The following is an 18,865-nucleotide window of genomic DNA, read 5'->3' on the forward strand; positions in this document are numbered from 1 at the left end:
TTTTTCAAAGTGTCAGAAATGGATAACAAAACTGCTACTTTCAATGACTACTTATTTTTGTCCAGCTTTAACATCGGTATCGATATTGGTTATCGGCTACATGAGTTTTAAAATATCGGCATATCGGATATCGGCCAAAATCCCAATATCGTGCATCCCTAATTTAAATAAAGTGTTTGTGATATGTTTACATAAGGCTAATCCCCATTTTCACTTACAGATGGTGATTCTGACATAGTGGAGAAATTGTAAACCTTTTTTGGAAAGTAAGCTTGTATGAGTGATGCAACCAGGTACTTTTAAACAGAGTGTGCACAAGGAGAAATGGGCTCGTGCACGCTCTCACACGTGTTTAATAGGTGTTCCCTTTCAGTAGCAGATACAGGGTTGTGCATGTGTAATAACTTTTTTTTTTAAGTGGAAAGGGCGGGTCTTTTAAAAAATTAGCAAAAATCCTCCACTATACCTTTAAAATGCTTAAAACACCACCTACTTTATTCAAATCAGTCTACATGTACAAGTTCCAGCTCAAAAACAAGTGAGTGTGACCAATTATTTCCTGCTGTTTTAGCTCATGTTGCAACGTGGTATAGATGTTACAACAGAATGCTTGGATCATTAGGAGTCAGAGGACATTATTTATAGTTGGAGGTCTAATAGTTTCAATTATGGATAGCAACATCAGCTCCTCAACACGTGTCTAAAGAGGATATCAGCGTCTAAATGAGCTCAGAGGAAAATCCAGGCAGCTATTAAACACAGTCCCAAAGCTGCAGCAGAGCAGGCTACACAAATATAAAGAGACAGGAACCCTATCAGGCACGTAATGCTGTTTTTATTCTCATGTGTGCCTCTTGTAGAAATTTTGATTTCTGTGGGTTATAGTGATTAAATCATTTGTAGGGTGTAGTATATTTTTATGATACCTTTATATGCACAGAGACACAGCGTGAATGTTAATAAAACAATACCCCCTGAAGGCCATTTAGTGGATTATATAAAAAGGAGGCTCTCTATAATATTAATAGCCATATTATTATTATTATTATGACCCACGCAGCTTGACCTATTCATAATTACAAGCCGCACATCTTTTAAATTAATAACCACAGATAACTGTGTTGTTCCGTCTGTCGTTTTAAAAGAGAAAGGGTGTCATAAATCCTGAGAGCAGCTTCTGTGGCAATGCCATTAACAATCAGATATTAATCTGACTTACTGCAGATTTTTTTTCTGCTTTGTATTATAATAGGATTGTTATTTGCATTTTATTCTAGGATTTTAGAGGGATTTTTGTGCACTGACATAGCCAGCAAAAACAACTCCAGCTCTGAGATTTTTCCCTGCCTGGCAGGAGTGGATGGTAAACAGAGAGCCAGTGTTGTGCCAAAAAGAGAGAAAAAAATGCGCTCCATCTGACCTCTCAGCTAAGGGCATATTTATTTGGCCCTTCATTTAACATTTGAAAAAAAGCATTAAGTAATATTTTTTCTTTTTCTTTCATACTACAGTAGTTACCTGTCACCTCTGCATGTACTGTAATGAGAAAGTTCCTGCCACATCCCTTTTTGTGCTTGTCACTTTTAGATCACAAAACACATTCAGTGTTGCAACAAATAAACACAAAAGGCAGCAGTTAAATTAAGGGGTTTCTCATAAAAAGGGGAGAATGTGACACACATAGCTCTGTGGTTGCTCTGTAGAGCCAATGACTGGTTGGGCCATTCTCATCAGCAGCTACTGGAATCCAGAGTTTGCGCTACAGCTTTGTGTTAAAATTCTGGTCCATTTAATTTCACAGAATTATTGTACTTCTGCCACAAAGGCAGATGTTTGAGTATCATTAAATTTTTAAGGTCATATCACAGCATTGGAATCAGATTCAGCACAGAACTTTAACCACACCACAATATTTATTATGTTTTTCTTAACCCAAGTAGATTTGGCTGGTATGTTTTGGATCACTGTCCAGCCGCTGAACTCAAGTGCGGTTTAGTTTGAAGCCAAAAAATGATGCCCAAACTTTCTCCTTCCCCTTCCGTTTCCACTCCGTTCAGTTTTTGCCTCCTCAGTCCACATTTTTCTCCCAACATCTTTAGGAACATTAAGACGTTTTCTGGCAAAACTCAGTCAAGCCTTTCTGTTTCTTTTTGCTCATCAGCTTTTGTTTTTATCTTGAAACTATGCTATGTGGGCCGTGTTCACATACAGTTTCTAATGGTCAGGTCAAGAACACAAAACTTAACAGAGGTAAAGGAGGTATCAAGTTCTTCGGATGTTGTTCTGCTTTGTGGTGAGTAATTTCAGTCAGCTACTTCTGGAAAGTAGCATGCATTTTCCTGTTTTCTCCATTTGTGGCTAATAGCTCCAAAAATGGTTTGCCAGAGTCTCCCCACTTTGAGAATGGCTTTCTAACCTTTTCCTGATAAATCAAAATTAACAAGTTTCTTTCTTTTCTTAACTTCTTTGGCTGATGTCTGGCTTTTAGGGACCTTTTCAATCTATTACACTTTCTCAGGCAAGTTCTAATCTTTGATATATATTTTTTTTCAATAAAATTCAGCTTTCAAAGTTGTAAGACACCACAGATGATTTGGTACAAAATCAGGATAAACTTTTTCCACATATGTCAATTAAGGGATTGGATTTTTCCTAACTGTTTACAATAAGCATCTCTATTCAAATGCTGTATATTGTGTTGAATGATATCATCTTTGCTGAATATTTTGAAACAGTTTGAGGATTTTAGAAATCTGAAATTAAAAAGCAAATGTGTGCATCTTGCAGTAAAAATGTTTTTTAAATTTTCCTTTTGAAGACAAAAATCATTTAGATGAGGCAAAAAAAAACCTTAAGTCAAAATAGAAAATAAAGGAGGAATATACTTCTTCATTCTGCATTTCTTATATCAGATCTGATCCTTGGTTACAGAAACTTGAAACAGCAGTTGAGTTGGTTGATTTTGTGCATTTAAATAATTTATGTAAAAATAACTGAACACAATGTGTAAGCTTATTAGTAAGTTTTTTCTTAATAATAGATGCTGATGATGTTCTTTCTATACTTTTGTAGTTTAATCCTCAGCATTAAAAGTTCAATGGAATCGAGCTTGAAATTGTGTAGAAAAATTTTGAGTTCTGCGATAGACTGCCGACCTGTCCAGGGTGTTCTTAGCCTTTTTCCCATAGACTGCTGGAGAAGGGCACCGGACCACCATGACCCTGACAGATACAGTAAGACTCAGAGGATGGATGGATGTTTTGTGGTTAAAAACAATAAATCTACGGCCGTGGTTCATTTTAAATAACGGCTGTGTAACTTTACCTGTCAGAGCTTCATAACAAAGACATTTATGTATACTGCGTTGTGTTGCACACATTGGTTAATGTTCCTACTTAAGTGATTCCAATAACAGGTTTTTCTATTACGGCTAACCTAATAGAGGCTTTTAAAGCTCCAATGCTGAGTTCATTATTGGTTTATTTTAGTGCCGGTAGGAGCCACTTTGTGTTTTTTCCGTATTTTATAGTTTTCTCACTGCAGAGGACATCTCTGTAGAGGCTAAAAAGCTTTTGAACAAAATGTCGGCAGACAACTCATCCCTCTCAGACGGAAATAATAAAGCACTGTCTAGCTGTGCTCAAGTGGAACATCCATCACTTTGGTTCTTGACAGCAGTCACTGGCTGGTACTTTATTTTGATTAAACAGCAAACTAATAAAATACTACAGCCTTATTTTGTATACAGGATGTAACTTCGATAGCTCAGTGTGTCAGTTTAAGTTCTTATCCTTGTCACAGAGATTATTTATCATTTCTTTGTGCTCTCAGATCTCGGCATTGTGGCGAAAGGCCATGAAAAATTAAACAAAGATAAAAGAATTTCTAAGATTCTAGTAAAAATAACATCTGGTTGTTGGTAGAGTAATGGAAACTCTAGCAATATATCAGGGAAATTACTGTTACTGCAGCATTGCAAATATTAAGCTTTGCGATTATTAGTTTTAATTCCAAAGCAGCAGGTGTGAAGATTTTTCTTTCAATATTTTTTGGAATATGTACAAAAATATTTACAGCATGTAGCATTTTCATTTTATTTATTGTTTATTTGAAAGGGGACAGTGTACATTAATCAACATTAAAACAATGTAAATATACCCGAGTTAGCTAAGGAGTGCTAATTTTCATCGGTAGTCCCCCAGCCAGATATTAAAAAGGCAACCGCCATCTTGCTTCCTTCCTGTTTCCTGTTAGCATGAAAGGCTTTTATGATTTATAAATTAAAAACTAATAAATGACTGAGGTCTAGATGGACTAATGCTTTACAAACAATTAAAGTAGGAGTATAATTAGAGACAAAGGCTTTTGTTACATGATATAAAGTACCTCTCCTGAAGTCTGTGCTTCAAGAGATATCTAGTTCTGTCAGAATGAGTTTCTGTAGCGTAAACTTGCACTTTAGAGAACGATATGATGCTTGTTTGGTTAGACATAAAAATAATAATAATAATTGAACTTTTATTGATCTCACATTGGAGAAATTTACCTCTGCATTTAACCCATCCCTTTGGGGAGCATTGTGGGCTGCCATTGTGCAGCGCCCAAGGAGCAGTGTGGTGTTAAGGGTCTTACTCAGAGACCCAGAGTGGCAGTCTGTGGGAGTGGAGCTTGAACTTCAGGATTCCAAGCTCCATGCCCTAACCACAAGGCCACCAATCCACACTTCTCCACATGCAAAGTGTGTAAAAGATCATCCACTATTACTTAGAAATATCTCAAAGTTTATCAGGAGTTTATAAGATTTAAACATGTTTGCTAAATTATAAGCAGAGACTGGGGCGAGTCAAAAGTGTCAAATTCATTCTTTAAAAAGAATGATATTGCTAAGAAATGTTTATTTTAATTAAGATATAATTATAACCTTAGTTTGCTCAATAACACTTTAATTTGAAAGTACAAGCTAATGTTCGGAGATTTACTTTACAATCAGTGGGGAGTTTGAGACAATTATTAGGGTGCATATCAGTATTTACTCTCTAGCACTAAAACCCATGGAGTGCCTTAAGGAACAAGGTGTCCTCCTAATGATTGTTTTGCGCACAGTAAAATTTTTAGAGCATATTAGGGGAAAAAACTGGTCAAGTTCTGTATTAGTTCTGATTTAAGGGGAATATAGCTTCACTGTTATTATTCACATAGTTCACACTAGAATAAAATACTGTCCATGGGTCACATTAACTTAAAAAAATAAATTCATAAAAGTGGACACATTTTTTGGAGCTATCTGTGTCTTTTGCTTGCTCAAATAAATGTTCAACATTTTTTTTTGTTTGGTATCCAAAATAATGACTGAAGAAACTTCCTTTTGGAGGTAAGTGCAATAAAATATTTGGGATAAAAAGGCTCTCATCAATCTACTGTCAAACATTGGCCATCACAGGCTAGTTGGAATATCCAAGTCCAAAGTCGGTCCTTGATGGCCGCTGTCCTGCAGGTTTTCCTGCTTCAGCACAGCTGATTTCCATTGATAGCTGATTAAGAGGCTTTTATTGAACTGCAATAATCAGAATCAGCTGCGTTGAAGCGGACAAACCTCTAAAACCTGCAGGACAGTGGCCCTCTGGGAGCGACTTTGGACATGCCTGTATAACCTTGAAGTCAGAAAGCTGTTATTCAGAGGAAAATATGTTGCAGGACTAGAAATTATTCAGGGGTTTATTTAGATTTGGTCTTAATTGTTGTTTGTTAAATCAAAACCACCCTTTGAATTCAAAGCAGGTGTTAAAAAAAAATACATTAAGCCCATAATCCTAAACTTAAATGTTTTTTAGTGTTTTGATGCAGCGTGATCTTCAAAGTCATGTTTAATTAGATGTAGGCGGAAAATTGTTCCAATAAGCAGAATCAAAGGCTTAAAACATCAGTCTCTTTGTAATTAACCTTTTTTTTTAATTGTGAACTAAGTTAGTGAAAGAAACAAACTTTTATAGAATAATGTCATTTATTAAATATGACTGGATATTTGGGAAGTTATTAAAAACAATGATTCTATTCGATGCAGTGAAAACCTAAAAATCTAAGTACATCTCAAAACATTAAATTTGAAGGATTGTATCCATTCTGTTCAATTATGCTTAATTGGTGATAGAGAATATCAAATTTTCACAATGTTGTATTATATTATTCTCAATGAAATTATAAAAAAATCCCAAAACCCCCCATTCCAATACCTATGTTTGCCATCTCAGGTACAGTGGCGCTGTAGGGGCCTTCGTCAAAGACAGGAGGGTTGTCATTGATGTCCTGCACCCGAATTATGAACTGTGATGACGGCTCCAGGGGACGTTCAGTCTGCCTGTCGGTGGCAGTGGCGATGAGGCGATACTCATCCTTCTCTTCCCGGTCCAGGGGCTTGGTCACATGAATGTTGCCTGTTTTCTCGTCTATCACAAACACTGAGCCCGCCCCCTCACCTCGGAGGATATACTTGGTACGGCCATCATTCCTGTCCATGTCAGTGTGGAGCTAGGTGAGGAGAGGTGATAGAGGGGGGGTGACAGGAAAAGAAAAGAAAAACAGGAATGATCCAAAATTGAAAATGCAGGGTAGGGAGTGGTGGGAGAGAGATAAGAAGGCAATGGGTGGGAAAGAAAGACAAGAATAAACACCAGTTAGAAATTAAATATTGTTTTTTTTTTTTTTTTAAGACAGTCAGGCAGTGAAGACAAAACAAGCAGATTATCCCCTGCATGCCTCCAGGATATAATGAATTTAAACACAAGCAGAGAAAAGAAAAACAGACAATACCTCGCTCTCTAACACTTGCTTTTTTTTTTTTTTTACCATCCTGCAGTCATTATTCTGTACCTCATGTTTCTATTTCTGCAGTTCTGTGTGAGCAGCTGAGGGCCTAGATCTTCTTAATCTTAAGCTATCCAGTACACAAACTCCACTGCTCACGCTCTGAGCCCTTCTTCAGCTCCCAGCAGCAGTGGACGCAAAAAACTAACCTGTGCTTCTGGTGATTTAATGAAAGCACCATATCAAAGGAATAAGGAACAGTAGGCCAATCAATTATCCCCTAATAGGTGTCTATGAGTGAGACTGGTAGGGTGCATGACAGTGGTACGTTTGGTATCGATCACAGCCCCGTGTTGTGTTTTATTGGATCAGTGCCTGGTGGGATAGAAAAGCGACCAGCATGCTCTCATGCAGAGATAGGTAATATCAGGGAAAGCTCCACACTGTCCTCCGTCCCACAATGAGAGAGACAAGTCAGCGGGACCCAGAAAGCGCATCAAGATTCAATCTCATTACCCCCTCTCCTACGTGGATCGAATAGCAACTGTGACCAAAAAAAAGAGAGCGGTAAATTAGGGCTCACTCTCAAGTAAGTGTGACACCGTGACTTTAGATGCAGAGGAGACAGGGGAGAGGCAGCTGGGGCTGGGAAGAGGCTTTAGCTGGGTGAAAGCATTGTTGCGTGGCAACAGCTAAGTACATTTGCTAAATGAAATGAGAATGGATACTGTGAATGTGAATGTTCATTTACTTTGAGGACTGCCATTTTTCATGGGGGGGAAATGGCATGACTCTGCCAGCATCCCGGGGGGTAAACGATGAGAACGGATGTCGACAAGGTTGTTTGCACCGCAGAGAGACTTCAGGTCCAGAATTTTAAGTGAAAGCAAATGAAAGTTGAATAATCAGACATGAATTTGATATTTAAAGGACACCTTACGTTTTTTTAGATATTAATTGCCATAATTGGGCATAAGCCAGCACATCAACATTAATAGAGTAAAACAAGCTGTGATCATTAAACAGACATTGACTGGTAGCTGTTTTTAATTTTTGTTTTTTACTCAAAAATATAGATTTATATGAAAGGTACTCTGAGAAATCTGCTGATGATTACAATAAACCAAAGGTTTACCGTCTCTGTTTGATGAACGGCAGATTAGAAGGTACAGTAAACTGTTAATGGAGCCTTCATAGGTGGCCTTTTCAAAGACACTGGTGCAGAAGTTGCCAATGCAGGACAAATGCTAAAAAATATATTTATTTAATTATCAGGGATGGGAATAATAATGATTTCAGAGGAGGTACAAAACCTTTAAGGGAAAAAAACAAGATTGGATCTTCTACTGTGCTGTATGTACTGTGTTTTATAGGAAGTTAAGGTCAATAGATAACAGGAAGTACTGCAGTAAACTTGCCCTGTTTTATCCTTCTGAAGGAAGCATTGAAAAGGACTTGCTAGGAGAGCTGGCAGAATAAAAAAAAAAAAATCTCACATCTAAAGTTTTGGCCAAACGAGTCTGCAAGCAAAGCACATGGACTTTTTGGCAGCAATGCCAGCGATACTAACCATCAATATAAGATACCAATGGCTGTTTAAAATGTCAGCTTTGTAATTAATCTGTTTTTGTTCTGTGTCAATGTCAACAGTTCTTTTTCACACATGATAGGATGGTTCCTTTCCATCCATCAAATTAATCATAAAAAGGCTTCTGAAGGCATGTGTTGTTACAATAAACAAACCAATGATTTAAAAATAAAAATATATTTTCAGCTCCAAACTTACATCAGGCTCTTGCTCTCAAATACTAGGTAGAATACATCTTTTATGGATTTTTTATGATCTTGTAAAAAAAAAAAAAAGACAAGAAATAGAAATATATTTTGATTTTGTTCGGTTTTCATGTATAAAAACCAAAATGAAATGAAGGTATTGACGTTTTAACTGTTGTGTAAATGAGTAAATAAGAGATATCTTTATTCACAGATTCCTCTGTAACATAACCTGGGGGACTTTATTGAATTGTTTTAATTTTCAATGAGACTATTTATTTTCAATGCATTCAGGAATTAGCAAAAGAGTAATTTTTATGGTTTATAGCTGTTAAAGAGAAAAGCGAAGGAGCTAAAGCCTTTATTGACATGATAAAGCTTTCAGAATGCATCGTGGGAAATCATTTGACGAAAACTCTTCTCAGGTCATCTTTGTTTAAATCATTAGCGTAAAACCAAACCAGCTTAAAAAAAAAAACTAATTCTAGTAGCTAAACAATAAAAATAGACTTTGGATTGTGATAAGCTAAGTGGCTGGCTAAATATGTAGATTTTAATAGCTGCCTCATTTTAGCCATGCCCCTGCATGTCACTTAGTGGTTTCACAAGAAATATGAATACAACAAATCCTCACTGCATAATGTAGAATGGAATATGACTGAAAATCATAAAAGAAGCATCCAAAAGGTTCCAAGAACCTTAAAAAAGATATAAGCTAATATTTTGTGAGTGTTTTTTGCAATATGGATAAAAAATGCAACTTCTGTTCTTAGAAAAAAAAACAACTAGCAGGTGGATTTTCTACATTTCTAACACTGAGGACAGGAAATAGCTGCTATGACAAAAAGCTTCCCTTCAAAGTTATATATGGTGTCAAATATGTATTTCCAGCAGATTGAAAATAGATTTCCATACCTGCTGAATGCATCGGCACATTGGGATGATAACAATAAAAGGCTATAGCAGACTGCCATAGCGGATCTAACCTAAATTATCAATGTTCTGGAAATAGGTTCTGAAAGACAAGTTTTCAACAGCTGAAATATTGCTTTCATGGGGATTGACACATGCATGTGCAAGAGATTGTAGTGGTGTTTAATGAAAAACAAATTTTATTGCTCTGCATAGTAAATGCCCTCCAGGGAGAAGAGAAGGAACTACTGCATAGCAGTGTAAAGTGGCTTGTAAGGACTGGATCGAATCAAATTTTGCACAATATGTGACGTCATTTAAATAATGTTTTATTTTGTTGCATTAAATTAAACTGACCTCTCATGACTGACCAATGCAAAAATACAATGTTTTGAAATAATTTTCAATTAAAAGTATGAAATGTAATGTGTTGAGATTTCTACTAAACACCCACAGCTCTGACGTTACCAAATACAGTCAACTAAAGCTATTTGTATCAAAAAAGGAATAAGCAATCCACTTTTCTTATTTTATCTTGCAACTAAATACAGGCATTACAACCACTGGTGACATGGTTGTAGTAACCACTGATCAGGCCCGAAATCTAGGTGTAGTGCTGGATTCAGACTTGAACCTCCAAAAGCATTTAAAGACAATTACAAGGTCGGCTTTCTATCACCTGAAGAACATTTCCAGGATTAAAGGACTAATGTCTCAGCATGATCTGGAAAAAGTGATCCATGCGTTTTCTTTTAGTCGAATCGATTACTGCAATGGTGTTTTCACAGGTCTGCCTAAAAAGTGGAGGAGACAGTTGCAGCTGATCCAGAACGCTGCTGCCTGTGTCCTCACTAAGACTAAGAAAGCAGAGCACATCACCTCAGTTCTAAAGTCCTTACACTGGCTCCCTGTATCTCAGAGAATAGACTTTAAAATACTTCTGTTAGTCTATAAATCTCTGAATGGCTTAGCACCTAAATACATCACAGACTTGCTATAAGTGTATCAACCCTCCAGACCAATCAGGTCTTCTGGATCCAGCCTGCTCTGCATACCTAGAACCAGAACTAAACATGGAGAAGCAGCATTTAGTTCCTATGCTCCACTTATCTGGAACAAACTTCCAGAAAACTGTAAAAGTGCGGAAAGTCTGAGTTCCTTTAAATAAAGACTAAAAACACATTTGTTTAGGATTGCCTTTGATTGTTCTAGTTAAAAAGTTCAACTAAAACATCATTAGTTCATCTTTTTTTTCTTTAGTCCAACTGCTTTTAATGTTCTTTCTTGTTTCTGCATTTTTTTTATTATTATTTATTTTTTTATTTTTTCTTCTACTTGTTCTGATTCTGTTTTATTTTCTTATATTTTAATCATGTAAAGCACTTTGCATTGTCTTTGTACTGAATTGTGCTACATAAATAAATTTGTCTTGCCTTGCCTTACAAGATATCATAACATTTTGCCAAATGTAGCAACTTACCAGATAAAGCCATTAAAATGCAAAAAGTATTTTTGAAAATACTATTATATATATATATATATATATATATATATATATATATATATATATATATATATATATATATATATATATATATATATATCACATTATGTTTATTTTCGTTTTTGCAATCTACAAGAGAAACTGGGCCAGATTGAAGCAGACATCTTGACTTGTGACTTAGGAAATGATAAGAGCATCACATCATTTCAAAGATGATCTATCCGCATAACCTGTTCAGTTTTAACTGCAGGAAAGTTTGCATCCATTTCCTCTGAAAATAAAAGAGTTACAGAGATTTAAAACTATAATCAACAGTGAGCTGTAAAAAAAAAAAAAACAAGTCTTATCTGTAAAAAATGATATCCACCCTTCCAGGTCTGGTTCTGTTTTGGATTTTGCTGCAAGTTTTCCTTTTACTGAGTATTGCATTCAGTTTTACCTTTTTTTTTTATAAATTGCTCCGATATTAATAAAGCAGAATTGAGCTGAACTGAATTGATTTTACCTCCCCATCGGGGACCTGGTTGTGAACTATCCATCTGCCTTTGAGCCCACACCAAGCAACAAAGACAAGACTTAATATTTTTACAGTAATAAAGCAGATGAATTGTCTCTTTGTGTACATTTGTTTTTATGGGCAGTCTTGGTTCAATACACTGGCCGTAACTGAGTAAGAGCAGCAATTGCTCTGGAGAGAAATGAAGTCCATGCCTCATTTTCGCTATAAGTCAAAAAACAAAACTGCACCAAAAGAACATATAAATAATAAAATAAACAGATAAAATGTTTAATAGTCAAGTATAATATATAATTTGTTAACATTAAATATAGTAGAAGGCTGGTAGGAGATGTGGTGAAGAAAAATTGTTCAAATTAAATCAAGCATCAGAATAAAGAAAAAAAAACATTTGTGACTGTGAAAGCACATTGTTGGTAGTCTTATATCAAAGTTGCTACCTAATACACTCATTAATGTCATAGATCCAGATTATCATTACCTAAATCAGGGACTACTTGTCAGGATGAAGACTACCTAAACAGGCCATTGTTTTGTGAGACCAATGGATTGTGTGTTGATCAGTAGCACAGGAAAACCACAAGGCACTGTACTCATACCATTCATTTTCACTATGCACACCTCTGCCTTCTGAGGCAGAACATAAAGCTATCATTGCGGAAATAATCTTAGTTTAAAGAAAAACTGTTCAAAAGGAAAAAAAATCAGATAAGCTGTGTCGACAAAAATCACAAAACGATGTCAAAAGGCCAAGGTCAAATAGACAGAAAAGTTAAAGATGATAAGGCAAGAGTAGCTTAAGGAATCACTTATAACTTGGTGTGTGCTAAGATCTCAGCATGATATCGCTCATCATAGTGAAATCAGTCTAGAGTAGCAGAGTAGCACTGCTCCACTACTGTAAGCACTTACATGTCTAACGCAATAGAATAGTATAAGTGTTTAGGAAATGAGAGAGACAGTCACTTGAAACTCTGTTGGAGCTACACACGTGGACAAAATTGCTGGTACCTTTCATTTAATTAAATAAAAACCCACAATGGTCACATATATAACTTGAATCAGAACAAAGTAGTCATGCATAAGAAATCAATGAAAATTAACAAAAGAAGGTCAGACAATAGTTTTCAACCATGCTTCAATAGAATGATTAAAAAAACACCTCATGAAACGAGCCTGTACAAAAATAATGGCGTCCTTAACTTAATAATTAGTCCTATGAAGTACACCTTGGTGATGGTGCAATCTGACAATGATATTTCTTAAAGTTGAAGTTTACCTTCAGTCTCTATAGAAGTATTTCTGGGCTCCCTGCTACCATTGCTGTTATCAGTCACTTTAGTATTTTTTATTTTTTTTTTCTCCTGTGGCCACATCCAGGAATGTTGGCTACAGTCCCATGGATCAAAAAGTCCTTAATATGTGTGACTGTAGTCACAATAACATCAAACTGGTTGGATATGGTCCTTACAGCCTTTACCTTTAACAAGCTTGTCTACAGTTTTCTTTCTAAGCCCTTGTGACAACTCTTTCTCTCACTCATGTGGTCCATGTTGAGTGTGGTACACACCATGTCACCATACAGCACAGTGACTACCTGTAGCCGTATATATAGGCCCACTGACTATAATTAGCTATGATGCTAATTAACGGACAGCTCTTTTCTATGGGTACCATCATTTTTGTCAAGGGCTGTTTCATACATCACCTCAATATGAGATACATCATGATGTATCTCATATTGAGGTGTTGTATGAAACAGCCCTTGACAAAAATGATGGTACCCATAGAAAAGAGCTGTCCGTTAATTAGCATCATCTCATTTTGGGGTAAGCAGAGATCATTTAAACATTATAAAAAGCGGTTATAGTGATGGGGAACAATCTGATGGAACTTAACACTGACAAGCGAGACATAAATTGCCTCTCATTTTCTTTGGTCTGGTGTTTGTTAGTGTTCAGGCTTTATTAAGAGCCATTAGGGATTCAAAACTGTTAAATTTGGAGAGAAATCAAATAGATACATTTAAAAGTAAATAGTAATCAGACAAAATGTTCTTCTGCTCTTTTGCTGTCAGCCAATTTAAGAACATGTGCATGAGAAAATGATGAGTCCTGTATTGGTAATTCAGAATAAATCTACAAAAACTATTATACAAAATATTAAAGGGGGAAATTTGTTGTGAAGTGTAATGTCAGCATGATCAAGTAATGGTGGCACCAGTTGGTACAACTGGGGAGGAAAACCATTCAACAGAGTAATAACATAATTTTAGGCAACCATACATTTTTTTTGAAAAATTAATTAACATAAGTCTTAAAGCATAACTAAGAGTCAATCCAAAGGAAAAAATATTTAAATATGTCAACTTTATAAATACTGTTACATCAAACAAATTGATGTATGACCTGATTGTTAAATAGTAGAATTTGGTTCTAGTAGTACAAAACAGCACAGAAGATGATTTATTCTTGTTTAAAAGAAAATCACAATAAAAAAATGTGAAAAGGCAGAACTGAATCTGCATATAAATGAATTTGGCAGTAAGAACAGACTTGAGTGGAGTCATAAATGAAGACAGAGAAGAAGCTGCACACCTCGGGATGAACCTACCCCTTTCTTGATTATCTTAAACTCTGACTGGGTGCCATAGAAGGTAACAATGATCTGTATAATGAAAAAAGAACTGAAAAATAAAAAAGAGCAGGAAATCATGAGAATTTGACCAAAATGAGATTGAAATTATCATGTCAAATGCTTTTTTGACATGGTTAACCACTATATCAACTCCACTTTTTGTTGTTGTTGTTGTTTTCATCTTTAAATGTCAATAACAAGGTCACTCATTTTTATTTCAATGAGATATTCTTATTCAGTGTTCTACAGTGACGTACACACTCATGGCATATTGTTCAAAAAGAGGTAATAGGGTTTCTTTAGAGTATTGTAAAATAGGGAATTGTTAATATGGATGACTAGCTGAAAAATTTATTACAACTATATAATAATTTGATGTTAAGAGGGACCAAAATCTTTAAGGAATGCTTGCACTGCTCTGATGAATCAATACTCAAAACAATTCTTGAAAGCAAGCAGAGAAGTAATCCAGTAGTAGAAAGGTGTGTCCAACAAAGTGTCTCACTGGGTGTATATATTCATATTTTTTTTTTTTTTACAAGCCATTTGATTTGTCTCATCGCCATCCCACTTACTGTATGTTAAGGTTTCTGTTTTCCTGCTCATAAGTGCTTTACATTTTTGATCTTTTTAATCTAAAGTAATGGTTTCCTCTTATCTTCAGAGGAGGCCATCTGGGGGCAATTGGCCAAAACATCCCGTCGGTCAGGACCACCACAGGAGCCTGGTTTCTCTTCCTTCTTAACGAAGAGCCATTAACAATCAAAGTCTTAACGGCCCCGCAGCTTAACGAGGAGACTTAACGAGCTTCTTAATGAAGCCCCCGCCATCATTACCTCACTGAGTGGTGGCAGTGCTGATTGAAAGCACAGCTAAGAGTCATTCTGAAGCAAAAAGCCCAACCTAAGGAAACCAGAACCATTTAAGGCTGACCTCTCACCCTTATCTGTTCCACCAAGATTAATAGGAAATTATAATAAAGGGACACAGTTCAGCAGGTAGAATGGCTATCGCTATGTCATAGTTGCAGAAGTGGAATGTTTTAGATACCTGTCAGAGAGCAAAAGTAACAAAACTATATTTCCTTACATAACACATATTTTACATCTTCTTGATGTAAAAAAAATGTTAGATCTCATAAATCCTGCTTTTCATATCCACCTTGAAACACTATCAAATACATCAAGAGCCAAACAATATGAAACTACTGGACACAAAAGCCAAATTTAGTGATGTGTCACCTCCCCTTGGAGAATGATTTAAACCTGATGTACTACCGTTTCCATTTACTCTGATGCTATTGTGAACGCTACTCCCCAGAATCCTAAATCTCCTCAATTATTTATATTATCATAAGGTAATATGCTTATACTCATAAAGTAGATTTCACATTTTTGCAATAACCATAAATCACAAAGTGAAGAGGAAAAATACTCTCTGCCAACCTCTAAATCACCTAAATAACTAATATCCCATACACACAATATCACATTTATGCTGTACAATAAATCATAAAAACACCACGAAAATGTGTTTTCCTTTTTTTTCCCCACAGATGTGCATTAGCCTAATGAATGTGAATGTTTTTCCCACATATTCAGCTTGTGCTTGTGTGTCTGGCTGCAGTTCTTTTAGGAAGCTAAAACACATATGAGGTTGCACAAGCAGGGGAAGAAACTATGTGGAAAATCGTCAGCCAGATAACATAAAATACCATTGGGCAAATAGCAACTATGTGGGGCATTTCTGAGTCCAGTGATTGGCAGTGGGGTTCATATACCCCGATTACATCAGGGGAAGTTTGCAAGAGCACGCAGGCAGGTGTGAAAATATCTTGTAATCTCTCTGGGCAAGCCCATGGAGGAGGGGGAAATCTTCTCATCTTCTCTTTTAGTGAGTTCAAAAGAGCCAGAAGCCTATGGGACGAACCACAACTACAGCTTGGTGGATGTAAAGCTATGAGGTGGGGATGATCCATCTCTGTTTGAGACATATCTGAAAAAATACTGTTTAGTGAAGACAGTGGGGAAAGGATTTGGGAGATGACTTTGGACAGCCCGTCTGAAAAGAAACCATGCCCTGTGGCCAACTTACCGCTTTCAATCATTTGCTTGAGGCTGTGTGTAAATCTTCCATGTTCACATTTGTGTCCAACTGAAACTTACTGTTGCTGGAAATTTTAGCAAAAGACCAGACAGGTGAGAACACCTGGGCATGTATGTATGTAGGCCATGTATAACTTTCAAGAATGCAGTGTAATGACTGATTGTCCTTCTAGCTTGGCAAATGCTCTACTTGGCAAAGCCATAGCCTACAGTGGACAACGAGCCAAGGAGTGACTAAGAATTTGTGCTTGTGTGCGAGTGTAAATGTGTGTGCATGTGCACATAATGTGTGTGTCTCAACACTGGCAGCAACTGATCTAGAGATGTGGAAGCTGACCCATAGAGAGCTTAGAGCCAAGAACTTGGGATATTGGCTAGTAAAGCACATTTTCAGATGGACAATTACACAGCATTTACGAGTACAGTTACAGAAGTAGTGCAACAAAAATGTTTGATCAAGTGCTTGTAAATTCCTTATAGTTATAGCAAAAATTTGTGTGAAGTGTGCAAAATTATTTGGAAAATCTGAAAACTGAATCTGAATTAACCTCTTAACATCCACCTCATTTTGTGTAATCCTCGCCTATTTTGCATACCCAAATGGAAAAGCAAATAACTTCAGAACTGTAAGCCCAAATTACATGTACAATACATTATTTGAAAGCTAACACCATCTAGTTTCCTAATATATAAATGAAAATTAGACGACTAGAACACAGACCAACCTGCATCAGTTCAAACATGACTCAAAGTTGGGGGAGTTTATTCGGAAATGATAGATCTTTTTTGAACACTCAGTAATTCAGACATTCTTAAGAAAAGGCAGGTTTTATTGTGTTATATTTGTTCTACATCATGTCAACCACAAATGCAGAAAATTTCAGACCTCTAGCTAAAACAGTTCCAGAGCTGTCGGGTATGGAACTTTTGGTTGCAGCTTGGAGCTGGATGCAATGGCTCCACCTGCTGGTAAAAATGTTACCAGTGGAATTTTATGCATTCTGAATTATTACCCCCCACTTAAGGTCCACTGGGTCGCTGGAGACCCGGTGGGTTTTAAGAGGTTAAGAGTCAAAAGAGAAGATAGCAGAATTTCCAAGACAGCTCTGCCTCCTAAAAGGTTTGTTCGTTACAACTAATTTCACAAATCGGACAAAATCTGTAACCTTGCTCATAAAATTCCCAAACTATTCTCAGATATCCGTATCTACATCTGGACAGGGATGAACATACCACATTTAGGGACAGCTGCAGACCTGCCTGGTTTTCCTTCATCCTGATCTCATGAATGTGAATGTATATTTAAATAAGCCAATTGAAGATGATATTTCATGGCTTACAAAGAAGAAATAGATATGTTGGTAAGGGAAGCTGAGAGTTAAAAATATTAGTTTGGGAGCCACATTAGTGGCCTGACAAAAGGAAAAAGTATAGAAAGTGATGATATGTTCACCAATATGTTCACAGTCAGATGTATGGATTGGTCATATTAATAGTATCAACTTTTAGATTTATCAAAAACAGTATTATGGACATTATTAACAATGTTGTATTTCAATATTTCATTCAGTTATTAGTGTCAGGGTGTGGCTATGAGTTTGTGGACCGTGAAAATGTGGGTGAAGCAGCTGGATATAGACAGAAAAAAAAAATTGCCAGAAAGCAGACTGTAAGTAAAAAAATAAAAAAGAATAAAGAGAAGCAGACTGTAACACTGGGGAACAATGCGGACGATCCAGTCTGACAAAGAGGGGCATGACAATTTAAGTATAGGAGAACAAAGGTAGAGCTAATGAAGGAAAACACAGATGAACCAAATGTAATAATTGCAAAAGGCTCCAACTGAGGGAGAAATGTTCAAACGGTGGTAAACATTATCTGCATTTCCAGTAACTATCAAATGTGCAAATCAAAATTAAGAAAATAAATTTGCTATAGGGAAACATGAATAAAAAAAAGTATGTCTTTCATTAAAAGAATGAATAGCTCCAATGAGGTGGTTTTTAGATCAAAATAGAATCATAATTTGCATACTTTTTTTTTTACATCACACAACATGTTAGCTGCAACTGGACCTTACTGTCTTGTAAAAACGAAGAACAAGACCAGCAGTAGTCTCTGGATGATGGTGTGGCATATTTGAAATCATGAGGAGACTGAATATTTTTTACATTTAGTTTGCGATAGTGTCCACTAAAGCCGTAGCTTAAATATGGATCACATCTCATGTGTGTTTGTTTTTCAAAAGTTAGCGCATGAACAAATGTTTTCACAAGGAATTTTAATATTTTTTTTCCCAATTAGCAAAATATTGGTATCGTTTCGTGCACAACTGTAATAGAAAAACGAAGTGTAAGTGAAACACGCAAGAACCTATTTAAAATTGTAAAGATAATCACAAAAATCAAAATTGTTAAACATAAAAGATGCCCAAAAAAGTAACCTAAAAGAAGATTCAAAAGACCCAAAGCCATAACAATTATGCCTTCTTTATAGAATGTTACTTGTTTTCAACTATAATGCTTTAATTACAATTTCTTCAAACAGTCTGAAGGAATAATGCATACAAAAATCAAAATGTAAGCCATTTTTTAACTGATCCATCTGAATGATCAA

The 18,865-nt window shown here is 36.1% G+C and overlaps 1 protein-coding gene across 2 annotated transcripts in view; it reads right to left on the minus strand.

The window, feature by feature from the left end:
- The window catches only part of cdh24 (cadherin 24, type 2), a 255,627-nt gene that overhangs the window by 112,458 nt on the left and 124,304 nt on the right, over positions 1-18,865 (minus strand). For both annotated transcript variants that reach the window (XM_015379460.1, XM_015379461.1), the window contains one exon: positions 6,231-6,525. In XM_015379460.1, the coding sequence (XP_015234946.1) occupies positions 6,231-6,525 (295 nt within the window). The remainder of the gene's footprint in view (positions 1-6,230; positions 6,526-18,865) is intronic.

Source organism: Cyprinodon variegatus, unplaced genomic scaffold (assembly GCF_000732505.1).
Source record: "Cyprinodon variegatus isolate N-32 unplaced genomic scaffold, C_variegatus-1.0 Scaffold192, whole genome shotgun sequence".
Taxonomy (NCBI): domain Eukaryota; kingdom Metazoa; phylum Chordata; class Actinopteri; order Cyprinodontiformes; family Cyprinodontidae; genus Cyprinodon; species Cyprinodon variegatus.